The sequence below is a fragment of the Tasmannia lanceolata genome, unplaced genomic scaffold (assembly GCF_043159265.1).
Source record: "Tasmannia lanceolata isolate RefF3 unplaced genomic scaffold, GAP_Taslan_0.1 ptg000037l, whole genome shotgun sequence".
Lineage (NCBI taxonomy): Eukaryota > Viridiplantae > Streptophyta > Magnoliopsida > Canellales > Winteraceae > Tasmannia > Tasmannia lanceolata.
In genome coordinates, this window is record NW_027518714.1 from 50175124 (window position 1) to 50195653 (window position 20530).

Below are 20530 nucleotides of genomic sequence, written 5' to 3' on the forward strand. Positions count from 1 at the left end.
TTACTAAAACGGCATCATCCTGAATTTTTTTAGGTCATAGTCCAAGTCATTTGCCTTCTAGTTCGATCACAGTGGATGATATCTAAGCCATTGAATAAAATCATCGTTTTTAAAATTTTTAAGAGCCCTTCTTTGTGACTACCCAAGTGATCTAAGATCAACGGCTCGTGTTTAATCTTTTATTACCATGAATTTAGGAATGAATGGTCGAGATGATTCGTATTGCTGGCACCATCGAATTGTAAAGGGAAGTGATAAATGCGCCCCTTTTCATCACTTGGGACACCCATTTGCATTGTACATGACAATTAGGTCACTTCATTCCTTTAAGTGTGAAGTACGTAGCACATTTGCAGTCATAGATACACTGACCTAGTAATGAAAAAGGGCGCATTTATCATTTCCAAATTTGAAATTAATTATCCTCTGTAGTATTATGAAAGGGAAGTGATATATAATGCCTAGCTTTTTTTCCTTGGGACAGTCCCCTCTAGTGTATTTAACGGCCGGATATATCATTTCCCTTGCCAAACATTATTTTGAAAACAGTTGGATCGTTGATCAAGCTGATTCCAGTGTTTCACTGAGAAAATCTAAACCATTCAATTTTTGTATTTCTTTATCTTATGCGTGGGAGATAGATTTAAGATGGGACCAAGACCATGTTGGTCTCCTCATGATGTTCTACAAGATCAACGGTCTCGATCTTAGTCTTACAATATGCCCCTATCAAAAAAGTGACGAATGGGACCCATCTTTCATGGGTCCCATTCCTAATGACAACTCAGCCTCCAACTAAGTCGGTAACTAACCAAGGGAGATATATATCTCTGTTTTTTTAGAAACTAAAACCGCCTTCATTCTCTTACTATTCTTTTCATCTTCTCTCCTTTTCATTCTAAGCCATGGCAATAGGGCTTCTCCGAAGGTCCATTTCCTCAAAACTCCCAAAACAAGCTTCAACCCTAATCCAGTCTCAAACCCATTCCTCCTCAGCCAGCCCTAACCCTAACCCTAAAACCTTCTCAATCTACCGATGGAATCCAGACAACCCATCAAAACCCGAATTAAAAGACTACCAAATCGACCTAAAAGAATGTGGACCTATGGTTCTAGATGCCCTAATCAAGATCAAAAACGAGATTGATCCATCCCTAACCTTTCGCAGATCCTGCCGCGAAGGCATCTGTGGATCTTGCGCTATGAACATCGATGGCTGTAATGGCCTTGCTTGTCTGACAAAGATCGATTCTGCGGCGCCCAAATCGATGGTAACGCCACTCCCCCACATGTTTGTGATCAAAGATTTGGTTGTTGATATGACCAATTTTTATAATCAGTATAAGAGTATTGAGCCATGGCTTAAGAGGAAGAGCCCTGCTCCTGAGCCTGGGAAGGAGATTCCTCAGAGTAAGAAGGATAGGGCTAAGCTTGATGGGATGTATGAGTGTATTCTCTGTGCTTGTTGTAGTACATCTTGCCCTAGTTATTGGTGGAACCCGGAATCGTATCTCGGTCCCGCCGCGCTTCTCCATGCTCACAGGTGATTGGGAAATTTTGTTTTTTGTTTTTCCCTTTATTTTTATGGGTTTTTTGCATTTTAGGGTTTCCTTCAAAATTTGAGTTTTTATGAGATATTGATTTTTATGGTTTGATCTATTGGTTGCTATTTGATTGGAATAGAATTGCTTTATATTTTTGAATTCATTAACTCTTCTCTGTTTTATCTTTTTCTCTATCAATTTTTTATTGATGTCACTTCTCCACGCTCACGGGTTAATGGAAAATTTGGTTTCCTCCCCTTTATTTTTATGGGTTCTTGACTTCTAGGGTTTCTCTGTTACGGGTTTTCTTCAAAATTTGAGTTTTTATGACATATGGATTTTTATGGTTTGATTACTTGGTTGCTATGCGACTGGAGTAGAATTGATTTATATTTTAGATTCATGAATTCTTCCCTTTTTATCTTTTCTCTATCAATTTTGATTGATGAGTGTTATTCTTTTTTATTTGTTTTCCTCTTTTTTTTTTTGGATTGATGGGTGGAATGTTTTGGTTTGTAATTATCAGAATAATAGTTGATGGACGTCCTCTTTTTTTTTTAAAATGATTTTTGGTGGGTTATTCATATCTATGCTTGATAGGCTTTGCTTTATTTAGTTTGAATTGGTGGACTGCTGGTGGGTGTGGTTGGTGGGATAGATAGTTTTTGTCGATATTAGATAGAGTTGGATACGTGAGATCATCTTGAAGCTCCATTTTTTTCTGAATAGGTGTTTGGAGAAATGTTTGGGACTGAACGTTCCCCCAACAATTAAAAGGAAAGCAGAAAGAACCACTTGATGTTAAAAAAAAGTCTTCTTTAATCTTTTACTACTCGGACGACAAATCAGTTGGCCACTGTCTGATGCATTTCAAATGCATCAGCGATTCAGAGCCAATGAAATTCCAAGGGTGGTCCCGAATTGGCAACTAATGAGGAGATAAAAAATTAGGTTGCTAACAAGTTTTAACCTTTTGAAAACTCAAACCCAATTTTGAAGATTAAGAGATCAACAATGAAAATTAAGCACACAAGTTAAATCCTAAGTGCAATGCAAATAAAGAGCAAGAGTTTAAGAGAGATTGCACCCGAGATTTAAAGTGGTTCGGTCTTCCAAACGCGAGGCCTACTCCACTCCACCAACCAAATCCGTTGATGGCTTCACTATAGGATCTTCTTAACTTCGGCGAAGATCAATGCCGATTACAATTCCGATCGCCTTTAACCTTGGTGGCAATCTTCACCACGGAGAGTGGGCTACGTTTCTCCGAACACTTGCCCGAATACAACGTTCTTGAATAAGAAAGAAAGAACAAAAAATCCCTCACAAGGGTTTACAAGATTTGTAGAAGATGTACAAATTGAGCCTAATGATCCAAATCCAAATCTCAGAGGATGAGAGGCATAAACAAGCTTTGATTCACTCTTGGGATATTCAAGTAGAGTTTTAGAGTGTTAGGATTCATCATTGGGAAGTTTAGAATGCCCATATTTATAGAAAAACCCAAATATGACCGTTTGAGGGCATAGTGGTAATTCCTGCAAAAATTCCCAACGGCTATAATTCTTACCGTTATAGTGTTCTCGGAGTTCCGAGAATTTCTCTCGGAGTTCCGGGAATACAAACAGAAGATGAAAAATTTCTACTGGACCAAATCTCGGAGCTCCGAGAAGCCTATCAGCAGCAGATTTTCAATTCTGTTTCTTGGGCTTCTAACTCTACACCAAGTTGGGATTGCTATGATGGTTCCAAGGTGTTGGAACACCACAAGGACAATCTCTTAATCATTTAGGGGTGTGTGAGTTTAACTTAATTTATGCCTCTTAAAATCTATCCTAGGATTGGATCATATACATTCTAAGAAAGACTTCGATCTTCAATTGATTCTTCAAGTCTTCATTTGTCTTGGATCTTCGATGTCTTTGGCCTTCTGAATGTGGTTTAATGAGAGCTTCTTGGCCTCAATCCAAGCAATCTTGTCTTAACACCAATATGATCTACAACTTAGACATGCAAACACATTAGTAATCTTAAATCACTTGTGTATTGGAATCATCAAAATAAGATGGGAATGCCAAGGTGGGAACCATTGGGCTTACAGCCAACCTCAAGCCCATTCAACCTCCTAACTCCTAAGATTATCATTGCAAGCTTTAGAGCTGTGTTGCATGGATTCTTTGCCCCTATGCCGAAGCCGTGTCTGCACGTTTTGACATGCAAATCAGACATGAATTCGCATGGGACACACCTAGATTCGTAGGCGCTTCCCTCACGAATCTTGTTTATCATCCAACACATTGTTGTCTCTTTTAAACTGCAAATCTTGTATATTTTCCCTTCAAGTACACTTTCTTATTAATTTTTTATATAAAAGCACAACCCGCTATCTCTTAATAAAAACCCTATTGCCTCCACCCTCCACCCTCAAACATCGACCCCTTTCCCCCCTTTTCTTATTTTTTATATTATTTAAGAAAAATTACGAAATCTACGAATCCTTCTTTTTGAGGTTTGCCGAATCTGACCCCTCGAATCGGATCCCAACACTGATCATAATTTCCTAAGTCTGATCGTTCTCAAATTGTAAGATATCGGACGGCGTCTAAATCAACGCTCCACGCTGATCACAAAGCCCAAGAGTCCTAGACTAGGTTTATTTTTCTTTATTAATTATTTTTTAGAATTAGTTTCATTAGAATTCTATTGTTGGCTGAATTCTCCCAAGTTGGCCAAAGAGTTTTAGTTGTTTTTGGAATAGAAAATTTAGGAAGATTAGGTTGGATCAAAGTTTGAGTTAATTGTGAGGAGAATGTTTAGGAGATATTTTAGAATTTTAAATTGTTTTTTTATTGTTGGACGAAATTGTTTGAGTTATTGTTTTTTTATTAGGGATTCTTTTTTTGTTCTTTTCCTAGTTTGAAAAGGATTGGAAGCTTTTAGAAAAGTTTATAAATAGACTAGTCTTGTAATCGTTTTTATCATCTTTTATTAAATAAAAATTAAGTTTGGTTGCCATTGTTGCCTTCAGAAAACGAGTTGCCCCATCAAAGAAAAAGCCATCTGCAACTTTTGTCTTCCACCATTGAAGAACCTAGATGAATCGATCCTCAGGTTATTCCATCATTACCCTACTTTCCATTCAACCCAGCTTATTTCAGCCCTATACTTGCATCTGACCGACACTCTAAATCAGTCCCCTTCCAACCTACTTTCTTTCCTTGAATTTTATGATGGTTTTGATTAGGGAAGCAGGATTCGTACCTGAGGGTGGGGATTCGCGAATCGCGAATCGGAATCGTGATTCGATTCGATTCCCCGATTCTGGGGAATCCCGAATCGATTCCGTCGGAACCCCGATTCCCAATTTTGGGAACCTCGATTCCCAAGTTATGAAAACCCCGATTCCCACTTTATAGGAACCCCGATTCCAGGCGATTCCTTGCGAATCCCCAGCGACTCCCAACGATTCCCCGGCGATTCCCCGTCGAATCCCCGACGAATCTCCGTCGACTCTTTGGCAAACCCACGATTCCCGCTTCCAACCATCACAGGAGCCTTCGATTCCCGCTTTCGAATCCCAAATCGAATCCCGCTTTCGATTCCCGCCTTGGCAACCTTGGTTTTGATCCATAACAACAGCTTAAAACCAGCCCAACACCCCCTGGAATTGTAGTGAAAACAACCCCATCTTGAGTCTTACATATCAACCAATTAAAATCTGTCACCCTACCATCTTCCTTCCACCTTGACTCAACCCATACCAGTCCTCAACAGCCTCATTCACATGCCCAAAATCCCTTGTCAATAGCCCAAACCTCCATCTGAGAACTTTTACTCTTAATTTCCAAAACTTTAGCCGTGCAAACAACCTTGTAAGTAGCCTTTATAATCAGTTCCATCCAACCCTTAACCCAATACACCATCTTGATTTTTGATCCTTAATCGACATAATAACTTCCCCTTAACGAACTTGCTTTCATTCTTTAGATTCTTTCAGACTTCTTTAACCACTCTATTTTTTAACCTCTCATTCTTGAACTAATTCAAGAGCTTCCGCTATCTTTCCTTGCGTTATTTGGTATCAACGCTCAGGGAACAAAGGAATCCACCTCCTTTCGAAATCTTGGGTCGGAAAAACAAGTCACCACCATGCCTCCACCACAAGCCTCAGACCTAATATTGGAGAACCTGAAGATTATTTTCTTAAGATCCAAGACGAGATGCAGAAACAACAACGGGTTCGCGATGAGCAACTTTAAGCTCAGATCAATGCCCTTACCGAGCAAGTCAATCGTCTATCTAGCAGACAATAGGTGATGTTTGATAGGTATGACAAAATTTTTGGCAAACTCTACCCGTGCCAGCACATTCTCCACCGTCATTGATGATCTACGAATGCTAGAAGAATGCCTTCTTGAGGATTCCCTTGAGGTTGTAGACGAATTGATGAAAATCTACCCCACCTTGATGATTGTAAAGCCCTTGATCTCGTTTAAAGTGAAAGCTATTTTCTTCATTTGCTACCAAAGTTCAAAGATTTTATTGAGGGCGCTCTTTCCGACCTAATCCATCATCCTTCGAAGCATGCAAGAGTACTTTCTAGATGAAAAAATTTGATCCGTTGGAAATGCGTCCAATTTGAAGTCGGAAGGAGAACCACATCCGGCGTGAGAGTTTTTACTCCCAATGGTATTATCGACTTTGATCTGGACTCGTGGACGAGTTCTTTTCAAGAAGGGCGGTATGATGCAGGTGCATCTACGCGTTCAAAGGCTAAGCATGTTACATCCATGATCGGATCACTACTGACCATTGGATCGCCAAACCAACCGTTCAGTTTATCAATCAACATCGGATGATGCCAGATCACATTTTCTAGAATCTGATTGTCCTCAAATTGGAAGATATTTGACGATGTCTAAATCAACTGTCCACGTTGATCACAAAGCTCAAGAGTCCTAGCTTAGGTTTATTTTTATGAATTATTTTTTAGAACCCACAAGAACCAAGATCAATCGATCTTCAGGTTATTCCATCACTACCCTATTTTCCATTCAACCCACCTTATTTCACTCCTATACTTGCATCTGACCGACACCTCTAAATCAGTCCCCTTCCAACCTACTTTCAGCCCCTGAATTTTAGGATTGGTTTTGATCCATAACATCAGCCTAAAGCCAGCCCAACACCTCCTGTAATTACAATAAAAACAACGCCATCTTGAGTCGTACATATCAACATTTTAAAATCTGTCACCCCACCATCTTCCTGTCACCTTGTGGCCTCCTTGCTCGCTTGACCCAATGATTTAATCGAAACGAGCGCGGTTTGCTTGATGTTTGAGGCAGGTTCAGCTGGGCTCGTTTATACCCAACCAACCCATCATACTCAAAGTCGGCAAGCCTTAGATAATGAGTCCGAAATATAGCTAGTCCGGGTAACATAACACCACCTCTTGTCATCTGGAGACTCTGAAACTGATGCAAGTGGACCTCTTTTCTCTTATCTCCCTCCTCTCAGACCCAACCCATAACAGTCCCCGACATCCTCATTCACATGCCCAATACCCCTTGTCAATAACCCAAACCTCCATATGAGAACCTCTACTCTTAACACCCCCCCCTCCCCCCAAACTGCCGTTCAAACAACCTTGTTAACCAGCCTTTTAAAATCAGTTCCATCCAACCCTTAACCCAATACACCATCTTGATTTTTGATCCGTAATCAACCTAATAACTTCCTCCTAAAGTCCTTGCTTCCATTCATAGATTCTTTCACACTTATTTAACCATTCCATTCTTTAACCTCTCATTCTTGTACTAATTCAAGAGCTTCCGCTATCTTCCCTTGCTTTATTTGGTATCAGAGCTCAGGGAAGAACCACATGGAGCGTTGATTTAGACGCCGTTCGATGTCTTCCAATTTGAGGACGATCAGACTCTAGAAAATGTGGAGCATTGATTTAGACACCGTCCGATACCTTCCAATTTGAGGACAATCAGACTCTTGAAAATGTAATCCGGCATCATTCCGAGTTTGATTGATAATCTAGGCAGTTGGTTTGGTGATCCACTAACCCGTAGTGATCCGATCATGGATGTGACATGCTTGGCCTTTGAACGACATAGATGCACTCACATCATACCACTTATTGTAAAGAACTCGTCAACGAGTTCAAATTCAGGCCGATAATACCATTTGGAGTAAAAATTAGTGTGCCAGATGCGGTTCGCACTCCGACTTCGAATTAGATGCCTTTCCAACGGATCAGATATTTCAATCTAGAAAGTACTCTTGCATGCTTCGAATGATGATGGAATTTAATTTGGTCGAAAAACACGCCCTCAATAAAATCTTTCAACTTTGGTGGCAAAGGAAGAAAATAGCGTTCGCTTTGAACGGGATCAAGAGCTTTACATTCATCAAGGCAGGGTGGATCTTCATCAATTCATTTTCTTCCTTGAGAGAATCCTCAAGAAGGCATTCTTTTGGCATCTGTGGATCATCAATGACGGTCTGAGAAGGTGTTTGGCGTGGGTAGAGTTTGTCAATTTTTTTGTCAAGCCTATCAAACATCACCTCTTGTCTGGCATTGATTTGAGCTTGGAGTTGTTCTTCGCAAGCCCGCTGTTGTTCCTACATCTCGCCTTGGATCTTAAGAATAATCTTCAATTTCTCCAATATTAGGTATGAGGGTCGTTATGGAGGAATGATGGTGACTCTTTTTTTTCCGACCGAAGATTTCTAAGGAGGTGGAATCCTTTTTTCCCTGAGCTCTGATACCAAATAACGCAAGGGCAGATAGCGGAAGCTCTTGAATTAGTTCAGGAATGGGAGGTTAAAGAATGGAGTGGTTAAAGAAGTGTGAAAGATTCTAAGAATGGAAGCAAAAGGTCGTTAAGGGGAAGTTATTGTGTTGATTAAGGATAAAAAATCAACATGGTGTATTGGGTTAATGGTTGGATGGAACTGATTTTAAAGGCTGGTTAACAAGGTTGTTTGAAGGGTTAAAATTTTGGGGATTAAGAGTGGATGCTCTCATATGGAGGTTTGGGCTTTTGATAAGAGGTTTGGTTCATGTGAATGAGGCTGTTGGGGATTGTTATGGGCTGAGTCAAGGTGACAGGAAGATGGTGGGGTGACAGATTTTAATGGGCTGATATGTGTACGACTAAAGGGTAATATGACAAAATACCACCAAGAATTATTCGATCAAGAATACAAACATGAATGGTAGTTTGAATCCAGCTATGATTCGTAAACACGGTAGTTTTTTTGGCACTGGTGTAGACACGTGTCGACACTAGTTTTGACACGTCACAAAATTTTCATTTGTTAGTATTTTTCAGTAACATTTTCCCTCTGTTTATGCCATCAAAAATCTTCTTTTGAAGAATTTTCTCAATGTATAGTGGAAGATACCTGCAGCACATCAGAGAAAAGAAAAGAAGCTGATATTTATCATCTGCTGAAAAGACAAGCTGCAGACTAGCTTGTCCTTAAAAAGCTGCGGATATTTATCTTCTGCTGAAAAGACAAGCTGCTGCTTGTCCTTTAAAGAAAGAGAAAGCTGAACGAAAAAATCATTTTACCGTTAAAAAAAGAACAAAAAACAAAAAAATCATTTTGATGAGTTTGCACTTGAAAGAAAATAAAGGCTGAATAGAAAGGCATGTCTGGGATTGCTGTTCACTGTTCATTCAGGCTACTTAGTCTTACACCACCAGATTTTAATAATTACAGAAATAGGTGTCAGTAGGCTATTACAGTTCCCAAAAGGCTATAAAAAGTCCTTTATAAAAGAAAAGACAACCTGCAACACGTCAGAAATCTCAAAAAACATGCAACACATATAAGAAATAAAGAAGTTTTAGGATTTTTATATGGAAAATAGCATCTGCATGCCTTGTTCTGATAATGGCAATCCTCATTTTTTCCCCCTCTACTCATGCCTTGTTTTGTTTCCTACCTTTTTGACACGAAAAATAAGACAATCTGAACCCACACTATTTAATTTTTACTCAAAGGATCTTCAACTTATAATAATATTCCTCTAATGTAATCATAATAGTATCATTTCCCCCTAAATCATGGAAAGGAAAAAAAATTCAAGATTTTATTTGTCAAAATTGTTCTGACGGTCAAAATTCAAGATTTTTTTTGTCAAAATTGTTCTAACGGTCAAATTTTTTTGTTTCTAGCCATGTCCCCGTTTCTCCATCTTGGGGGTTTGCCGTGTCCGACACTCCGTGTCCGTGTCGACACGCGACACCCGTGTCCGTGTCCACAAATCATAGGAATCCAGTGGTCAAAATGAAGGTAGGGACTGTTTGGATACACAGATTTTATAATCTTTGATTTCCTCAAAATCCTGAATGGTATACAAGGGAAGAAGGAGATCACCCGTTGTTTTCTGATTTCTCGCCCTTCTTTCCATTGAGCCAGGGGGTAGGAGATCTTCCTAAATCCAGGTTTTAGAAATCTCTCCCACATCCTAAGATTTCGAAAACCGGGAAACGGTAGGATCTCCTACTCTCTCGCTCCACTGAAAGAGGGGCGAGAAATCAGAAAACGACGGACGGTCTCCTTCTCTCATCTACCAGCCATGATTCTGAGGAAATCCAAGATTCTAAAATCTGCGTATCCAAACAGCCCTATTGGATTTTCGCTTAATAGTGGGGTGTATAGACTGTATAGGCCCGTATCGGTTTTTATCGCAATGATGTGGCCCTTTATTGGGGTAGGGTTGTTTTTAAGGGATTTTGATTTAATATGGCAAAATACCACAAAGATTTATCGATCAAGAATACAGATGTGAATGTTAGTGTGAATACAGTGGTCAAAAATGCAGATTCGTGTAATTGTAGGATTTTCTCTATTTTATGTAAAGACCTGATTCTCTTTTTATATTATTGGTTAGTTGTAGAATATGAACACCATATGCTATGCACTGATGTGCATGTTCTTGGTTAGATTGGATGAGATTAGTATTTGTTTTTGTTTATTTATCATTATTTTTCTTCTTCCTTTTTTTTTTCTTTTATGGATACATCCCCTCCCTCCTCTCTTCCTTAAATTTCCATGTTTTAACACATGCTAGATCTGTGAAGCTACACATCTCTTTACTTATTTACTTCTTTTTACACTTATAGTTCAAGAAGTAGATAAAAAAAAAATTGACAAACAAGCAGACAAGACGAGCCTGATAGGCCTGGCAACACACTAGAAATATGATAAATCACATTAAAATTATCTGAAAATAGATACTTGTTAATAGAACAATGCAAATATCATTAAAAGAACTATAAACAAGTGCTGATTACGTAGTGTATTGGTAGTATTTTTGGTATTGTGCCAAAAAATAAAATTCGCAGCTGTGTCAGTCGACGCATGATATTTTGATCTATGGCTATTTTCTTCACGATTTTAAAAGCTACTAGGTTGGGTTGTAGAGAAGTGAAGTTTAGGATTGTTTTGGTTTCTCAATCAGCAAATTATTGTAAATTTATAGTTAGGCTTCTTTAATTGCTCGGGTTGAGTTCAAAAAGTGTTGTTGGGTTGAGAGGCTAGAGTAAAGTTAGTAGGGGATTAATATTTGGAGTATCCATGTTGACACTTTGACTCACGAATCCGTGTCCGCAAATCATAGGTTTTTACTCTTGTTAAAATTATAGCAAGAGGTCAAGAGAAACACAAACATGTGAAGTTGCAGATTGTTCTCAAGCTTAAGGACCTCATCGTCCTACTAAATTAAACTGATGCAAATCTAGAATCCTGAACTGTTTGGTACCTTAGCAGTCCTTCGAATTGGAAGGGCTCCTGATATCTCTTTAAGCCATCCACAACAGCTATCATCACTTTGGTTTCATACCCTGTTCAAACAGGATCAAAGGTTGCAGAAACTTGGTTTCAGCCCTATTTGAACATGGGATTGCAATCTTTAAAACCGTGACGAGTTACATGAATTCCTGGCTTCTCCACGAGTTCATTTCCTAGGGTTCTTTGTCTGCTTCATCCAACCGTTTGGGTTTGAATTTTCTTCAGAAATATGAAGTTCCGGGGTTTTGCACCACGAACCAAGATTTCTATGGTTGAGCAACCAGATTTGCCTCTGATTGCCATCAATCGTCGATTGTAGCAAAGTTCGTGAGCATGGGAAGTTCTTTATTATCTCTGGAACCAATCATGAAGAAACCTATCAATAATGCATTCTTAATCAGCTGATGAGAGTCGTGGTTTTGTTAAAAATGGAATCATTCTTGAAGTTGCTACACATGATGGTGGAGCTTTGGTACAATTTGTATGTGTTTCTGAGCATTGAATCGGCCATTGACTTACAGCAATGATCTGGATTGTTTTGGCTTCGGGATTTAGAGTGCGGAAGATTTAGAATTCTTGACTTCAACAAGTTGATTCCATGTTCTTCAATTCTAGTTTGTAGACAGTTGGACGGAATGCTTAGCACTAGCTGAGTTTACAAGTTTCAAACGTAAACATTTCATTGAAGTTCCAGACCTTGGAGTGGTCCTTGCATTCTGAACTACTATCACTCTTTATTGTAGTTCTATCAATGTGAGACATTAGCTAGATGATACGTGATTTTCGGTTTAGAATAGCTGTGTCTCTTTATTTCAGCTCTATCATTCTGTGACATCAGCTGGATGATACATGATTTGGGTCCAGAATAGCTGTGAATCTGAAGTTACGTATCCCAGGGACTACTCTCTTTGGACTGTGGATCTTAGTTAGCTGATTGAGATACTTTAGGTTCTTGCGTGGTCTGCGTTATCTCATACCCGGACATTACATTCTTTTAATTTTTATGATCAGTTTTTGGCTCTTGAATACCCATTAATCTTTCAGACTTTTCGTTGTTCATTCATATGTTTTTTGAATACATGCTCTAGTTATCCATGTTATCCTCTTTGATTCTACCGTATCATTCCTTGATATGATTCCGACTTTCAGTATTGATTCTTGATTCCATTTGGGTCTTGATTTCTGACTCCTTTGCCTCTTGATAGTTATATATATTTGAATGTAATTCTCTTGTGTAGGGAACATTGTCATTGTTTTCCCCTTAGTTTTCTTGAATATGGTTTTCATGGCTGAGATTATTTATTCGTGAGGGCACTCATTGGTTCTTTTTTTCTGAGATCATCCCACGCTGTTTGCTGAGATTGGGACATGGAGATTCTTAGGACATTACAAAGTGGAACCAGAGCCTAGGTTTTAAATTTCAGTTTCGGTCACAATGGAAACAGAAACGTTTCCTTGTTAGTTGAAAATTTTAGTGGAAATCCAGTAAAATCATGGAAACATATTTCCATATGCAAATGATGGAATTTAAAGATGGAACTTCATGAAATGCTAGAATAAGCATAAATACACTCTTAGAAACCATTACACAAGCAAGACAATCATCCATAATGGTTTAAAAACATCGAACACCTAGTGGCATATACTATTGCGCATGCCTGATAATTGGTGGGGATGGAAATATTAATACATAATATACCTGCACTACATTTCATATATACATATCAAATTTAACATCTAATTCATATAAATATTGATACATAATAACCGCACCACATTTCACATGCAATTCGTATAAATATAATTATGTAATACACTCTAATATAGTATACCACTATTACACTTACGATTTTGGTTATGCATTTTGGTCATTTTAGTTTTGATTTTTTTTTTTTTTTTTGAAAATTGACATTTATTATTCCAATGAGTGCCAAATAAGGGACAAGCTGTCCCCTAACAGGATACAACAGTACCGCTCCTACATACAATAGGATAAGCTTACATATCCGTTATATGCTACCCATCCCCATTCCCTATTACATTACCCAAAAGCCTAACTTGTATCGAATCCAAACAAAAAGGGTCAAATTTGTGGGCCCCACCAAGACAAGATCCGTGTTCGCCATACCACACAGACTTACTCACCACATTCCAGTTGGCGAATTCGATTTTCAAAAATCCTGCTCGAAGACCTAGAGCTATTGTGCGACCCTAACCGTGCACGATAGCAAAAAACCCATTTTCACCACGCGATCTTCGGTGCCCTCCACCTTGCACCACCACCTCGCTCCGGTGAACCCCCATTAAATCTGGCAACGTAGCTGTTTTTGTTACCATCCCCTCAATTTCCTACTTCCACTAACTCCAAAAAAGTCAGAATCCGGCGACCTCCATTATTGCTGGCCACCAAGCCCAACTTCAGGCCACCTCCAATGATCTTGAGTCCGGGTCCCACGGCCTCCTACAATCAGATCCGGCAATCTCATCGCTAAATCTGGCAACCCACAGCCTCCAGATCCGGCAACCTTCCCACGACCTCCACAGCCATACACGATTCCATATCCGAAAACCCACTGGCCTTCCACAGCCACCCATAGCCTTCCATGACTCCAGATTTGGCCTTACGGCCTCCACAGCTCCAGATCCGGCCTTAACAGACCCAGATCCGGCCTTCGCGTGAGAGTCACTCTTCAGATCCGGCTTCCACAGCTCCAAATCCGACCTCCATGGAGGAGCCACGGCTCCAGTTCTGGTCAACATCACGGCTGTGAGAGAGAGAGAGAGAGAGAGAGAGAGAGAGAGAGAGAGAGAGAGAGAGAGAGAGAGAGAGAGAGAGAGAGAGAGAGAGAGAGAGAGGCTGCTCCCCTTTCTAGGGTTTCCGTCGCCTGGGGGGAGCCTAAAGGGGGTTTCCGTTCGGGGAGCTTCTCTTCCGTTCTGAAATCGACTCATTTCAGTTTTGATTTTGGTGGGTTGGAAATGCAAACATCTTGGCCGTTTCATTCGTGTCGGTTTTGGTGGAAATTTAAAACCATGATAAGAGCATCATTACATAGGGTCGTTATAGAGTGTGGCATCAGCGCATCCTACAGAGTCCTTACATGGTCACATACCTATTTTTGCTTCTCGTTCTGTTCAAACAATTCTACCGAAGTGTTCTTCTTGATTTTTCGTCATCGATTGCTTGAGTTTCTGTATATCCTCTGCTTTATATATAATGCATTATTTTCTTTTTTTTTTGGCATCTTGACAATGTTGTGGCTTTTGCATAGTTGCGAAATTATTGCTTTTTCTTGTATTTTTTGAATGAATTGTTATTGTTTGTTTTTCAGAGTTTCACATTTTGAATGAATTGTTATTGTTTGTTGTTCAAAGTTTCACCAATGCTATTGTTTTCCATTAAAATATCAATACTGCCCCCAAACGAGCCTTTTGAATCCATCAAGTGTCTTCAAGCCTAGCTCATCATGCCAAAATCAAGTTGAGGCTTGGGGTCCTCTCAAGTTGAGGGTGGGTCTGTTCAAGTCAAGTTGAGATGCATGTGAAGCCACCCTAGACTGCCTATGGTCTTGGTGCCTGGTTTCAAGTCAGCCTCATTTCATTTCTCTGCGTTGACCCTGCTGCGCATTCAATCATCCTCTTCATGGGGTGCTTGTTTTTTCTACTTGATTTTCTGTTAGCTCATCATCGCGAGTAGCTAATCCTTTTCTGCAAGAACACTGGACCACCATTTGGCTCATCAACAGATGCTGATAGTGAGCTTAAGAAAGCTGAAATATCCACAGCCTACTTTAGTCTCTGTTGAATAAACTCTCTGGAGCTGTCTTTATAATGTTTCCAGGGATTGTTTCCAATGCTGCTTCCGGGTCTCCATAGGTCTCCACTTCAGCAATTGCAGGCAGCTTTTCTCAAGGCAGTAATCGATCCTCCATGATGTTTTCTTTGCGTAATTCCTCATAGAGTTTCTTCTTGTTTACTTCAGTTGCCTTCCGCGGCTGTTGCCATAGGTGGACGCCTCATAGAGTTTCGGCCTCGTACACCTCTACCATCTTTCGTTTCTTCTTCGGCGATTGGAGTTGCTTCTTATCACCCAACAGACCACAAAGGCCAACAATTTTTTCTTCCTTTTCTTGCTAAGGCACGCTTGGCTTCCTCAATCACCGACTGCCATAAGAACCCCAAAATAAGGTCAAACTCTTTTGCCGACTCTAATGGGATGTCTTTCTTCAGTACCTTGTCAATGATCTCCTCCACGCCGAGACAAAGGAATAGAGACTCAGTTTTTGGGTGTTGAGCCGAGAAAAGATCTTCACTTTAGCGCAGGAGTTCGCCAGGGTATTTTCTTGTTGTCCCCGAGAAGACCCTCCTTTCTCTGATTTCGAATTCGAAGAAGTATTTCTTTTATGGAATCTTACTATAGACCCCTGCTTTCATCGGCTTCTCTTTTTCAGCATATTTTTTGCACTGTTCGAGGGGTGATTTGAAATTTGAAAAGCTTCCCTTTTTTCCCAGTGCATTTTCCTAAAGCTCCCCCCAAATACTGTTTAACTCGACACCAAAAGCTTTGGGGCCCACAATCTTTTTTTCTTGCTTTTTCTTCCCAACTGTATTTTTTTTCCAAGGGGAAACGTCTTGATCGTTCCTTTTCTCCACGATCAATGGCTTCAGTTTCGTCGTCTTCCTTACGCCAATTATCTCTGGCACAGAGGTCTCGATGTTGGAAGCACATTCCATCCTCCGCGACATCCTCCTTTCTGTCCAGAGATCTAATAGAATCCTTGTGGGACTCCGACACCATCTGACCAACCCCTTTCCTGCTGATTGATTCTTTGCTGGGACCGCTAGCTAGGTTCTCAGTTAACTCCATTTCTTACATGACACTTATTTGCGAACATTTTGTTGGCTAACCTTCAGTCTCAGTGGCAATCCGACTGGGGCATGAAGATATTTGCTCTTGGGTATTCAAGGTTCTCGCCAGGGGATGTATCCATTTCCACCTCCAGTAATGATCCAAGAGTTCTTGCCGTACCTTCCACCGTCAACCTGACCCATGCATGGAGAGGGAGAGGGAGACGTTGAAATCTTATCCATATCGCTTTGGCTCTGGACTGATGACTGGGGTTCCATCTCTCTAATCTTAGCAGCCATTCCCCGACAACATATTATCCGATAGGCTGAACTCGCATCGCTTAAGTTTTGGATTCAAAACAAAAAGAAACCTCTTTGTTACCCAGTCTTCTAGACTTTTGTAGATCCGGGAGTTTCCAAAACCATTTCACCCATGAGTGGAGCTCCTCCGTGGTACCTTTAACTCGCTTCTCTATTCCAATCAAACACGTCTTCAGAATCCCCATGCTTTCATCGACTTCCCTACCTGAGACTCTCACTGTCTGCATGACTCATCCATCCTCAATGGTCACCGTCCCATTCACCGGCCAATGTGTGAACGGGTGAGCTTCTTTGGCTCTAGAAATCTTCTCACGCTGAATGCCTCTGAGACTCACACCATCCATCTGCACATTGTTCGTCTTTTAAAGTTGATATCCACATTTTTGGCAAATCCAGTCTCCAGGTAGCTTCTCTACTCTGCTCGGGGGCAGTCATAGCTTGATTTTTCTTCTTTTTGTCTTCTGTTCCCATTCTTCGTCTTGGTTTGTGTCAGACCCTCCTCATCTGACTCTCGACGGATTTGGCTGAAAGTTTTTGAAGCTGGTATCCCTTACCAACCAATATCAAGTTCTTTCTACAGCAATCCTTCTCAATCTCTGATGCTTCCAGAGCCTCCTTAACAGAATACCCTCCTTGGAGTAGATCCAGATAAACACCCTTCGAGCAGTCTATCTTGTTGCCGCAACTACAGGACCCCACTCCTACTTCGATTCCAAGCTCCAGCACTTCCAGTGGATCCTCTTCTTATCTCTTGTTGATCCTTCTCTCGTTCTCTTCTTTATCTACCACGGTATCCCGAGTTCTAGACCCTTGCATCACTAAATTCAAGTTATCGTCTCAATCATGTTGGCAATTTATTTTCGAAAATGTAAGCCAATTTTATTGAAAACAAGAAAGACGGAGATGGTTGATACAAGAGAAGACAAAAACAATACAAAAAGGCTAATATTTACAGAGAGTCTTTCGTGTTGGCGATTTATCTACACTTTGTTCACATATATTACATATGTTCAATGCCACACAGTGATTTTGCCCATTAATAATACAACCCAACTTAAGATTTTGTGATAGTATAAATCATCTGTCAACAGCTGAAAGTGTTTGAAAATGGGAGTTTATACAGCATAGAGTTGACCTCGCACAGGCTCGTATCCACTGTAGGACTTGGAAGTACTTTGTCAAAATTATTTTTGTTTTATTTCATGGATGCAACAGTCAGTGAATTGGTTTTGCACCTTCAAGTTGTCTTGTTTTCTCTGCCTGAGAGTCGATATCCTCTCAAATTTTGTTTTATCACAATTCATATAAGGAAGAACCAGATAACAGCATTTTTCTAGTGCATAGCCACTCGAACCATTAAGTGTTTTTTTATTTTTTTAATTTTTTTATGTGCTGTTGAACAATATCTGTTCTTTATAGCTTGCATACTGATTGCATGCCGAAACATTCCATAAAGAAACCGCCATTCAAATTATTTAAGAGAGCTCACTAACCTCACTAGTCATTAAGCATGGGAATTATATGGGAAAAAATATCTAATTTGTATTGCTAATTCATCACACTAATTATTAATAAAATTTGTGGTTGGTCCAAGATTTTCACCCCCGCTATTTGGTGCTTTGCAGGTGGATTCAGGACAGCCGAGACGAGTACACAAAGGAGCGGTTGGATGCGATATGTGACGAGTACAAGCTGTACCGCTGCCATACCATATTGAATTGCGCCCGTGCCTGCCCCAAGGGACTGAACCCAGGAAAGCAAATAGCAACCATTAAATCACTTCAGATTGCTAAAGGAGTGATGTAGTCAAATATCCTCAAAATCACTGGCTTAGCCCAAGACTTCTTTCCCTATTCATGGACTTAATTTACCATGGACTAAATAATCTGAATTAAGTTCTGTTTGTTTTATTTGTCCTTGTATTTTTGAGTATTGGCCTTGCAGCTTTGTTTCAATAAGTGTTTATAGACCAGATCACCTGCCTTTGTCTTGGTCATTCTCTTTATTAGGCTGCGTCTGGTGGCACATAGTATTGTTATATTCAACTACATTCAGTATTGGGACCGAATTTGAGGAGGTTTTGGTCGTTCTGTTATATATAATAACATGCTAGAATATTGTATGTGTACTTAATATCACAAGTTTCTAACATCGAGGTCAGGCCTAAATATGGAAGGGATTTTTGCCTGAGTTTGTGAAGTATATTCTAGCTATTCCATCTTCTACCTCTCCCCACTGCCACTATCTCCGTTTGAAATGTAATGGTATTAGGAGATTTCGATCAAGTTGCATTTGGAGGTGTTTAATTCCATGTGGTAGAGGGAACTTGTTTAATATTTTATACTATGCTAGATGTGGGACATAAATGAAATATTTTGTCGTTTTGAGTAGGGTTTTTGAATGTTACAAAAATACCCATCATGAATAGACATAAATAAAGGGAAATGTTATCAGCACTACTGTATTTTGATGAGGGCACTCCTCACTTTATTAAAAGTACTGTATGGCCCGCACCATAGGATGATCCAAACCATCCATGAGATGGGCCACAACCTCAATAGGTTGTGCCCCAAAATTCATTTCCATAAATTGATCCTAACCCTCCGATCTTAATGTTAGAGGGTTGATCCTAACCATCTATAGATCGGAGGGTTAGGATCAACCTACGGAAATAATTTTTTGGGTACAACCTATTTAGTCTGTGGCTCATCTAATGGACGGTTTGGATCATCCTATGGTGCGGGCCATACCGTACTTTTAATAAAGTGAGGAGTGCCCTCATCAAAACATTTCCCTAAATAAATTGTGGAACATAGTCATCAAATCATTATTAGATAGCAGATGATAATTTTAAACTTATTATAGTTATTCATGCGTATGGCATGTTTGGCAACCATGAAAAATTATTCCATGGAATACTCATGGGCCCGATTGTAAAAGAGGTGGTGAGGAGTAGGACTGTCAATCGGGCCGAGCATGGGCGGGCCTGAGGTGCTCAAGCTCAGCCCATGTCTATACTACAGCTACGAGCCGAGTTCGGGCTTGACTAAATTAGAAAATTCGCTTACCCAAACTCAGCCCAAACTCCACAACGGGCTTTGAGCCGAGTTCGGGCTTGTCCATCACCTCTTATTTTCTGCACGAGAAAAGATTATAAGGCAAGCACAGAGTAAGGAGACCAGGTACCAGCTCAAAGACAAGTTAACAACCAAAAACCTGTTGAACATTTCATAAACAAAAAACCTGTTGAACGTACTCCTGTTTAAGTGTTGAACTAGAAAACCATTTAATATCATAAAGAGTAACAGAGAATGAGGTATACAACCATACTGGTAATGGATGTTGAACCAATCATCATTTAAAAAATCCTGAAAAAATTATATAGTAAATATATTATCTGCCCCGGGCCTATAACGGGCTGGACGACCCTTGATCAAGCTCAGCCCAAATTAGAGTTCGGGCTTCAACTTTTGACCAAACTTGGTTTGGCTTGTTCTCATTTTAATTATGGGCGGACTTTTAGCGGGCCGAACGGGCGGGCTACGAGCTTGCCCATCCCGATTGACAGTCCTAGTGAGGAGAGGCTGGATGTGACACAAATAGAGAGGGCAAGAGATCCCAAAAAAACAGTGAAAAATAATGCATGGTGATTTTTTCGCCCTCTGCAGGATAATACACCCCACTTTTGACGTGATTTGACGTCAAAAAGCGTTATGAGTCTGCCCACAATTCACATTAAAGGTGTGTGTGATATCCTTCAGGGGGCCGAAAAAATCATCTCCCAAAATAATATTATGGTACTTCAGATTGTCACCCCTCCCCCCACGCTCGCAAGCTTTGGAATCAGGCAGAATTGGAATAAGATGCCGATTCCAACATCTGATTCTGCCAATTTAGGGTACGCTTAGATTGTCAGAATCATGAATCGGATTCCGGTTCCTATTGTCCCGGTTTCGATTTTGCCCGACTATTCTGTTCAATTATTTGAATCAAACTGCGAA

General features: G+C 40.1%; 1 protein-coding gene across 1 annotated transcript; it reads left to right on the top strand.

The window, feature by feature from the left end:
• Positions 1 to 843: 843 nt before the first annotated feature.
• LOC143861772 (succinate dehydrogenase [ubiquinone] iron-sulfur subunit 2, mitochondrial-like) lies at positions 844 to 18662 on the top strand. Its single transcript, XM_077372689.1, has 2 exons — positions 844 to 1543; positions 18155 to 18662. The coding sequence occupies exons 1-2, from the start codon at positions 906 to 908 to the stop codon at positions 18333 to 18335; spliced, it is 819 nt and encodes a 272-aa protein (XP_077228804.1). The 5' UTR covers positions 844 to 905; the 3' UTR covers positions 18336 to 18662.
• Positions 18663 to 20530: the final 1868 nt, after the last annotated feature.

Coding starts and splice junctions, on each gene's coding strand:
- LOC143861772 (XM_077372689.1), top strand. CDS start 906: ATGGCAATAGGGCTTCTCCGAAGGTCCATTTCCTCAAAACTCCCAAAA. Junction 1,544..18,154: donor GCGCTTCTCCATGCTCACAG/GTGATTGGGAAA, acceptor GGTGCTTTGCAG/GTGGATTCAGGACAGCCGAG.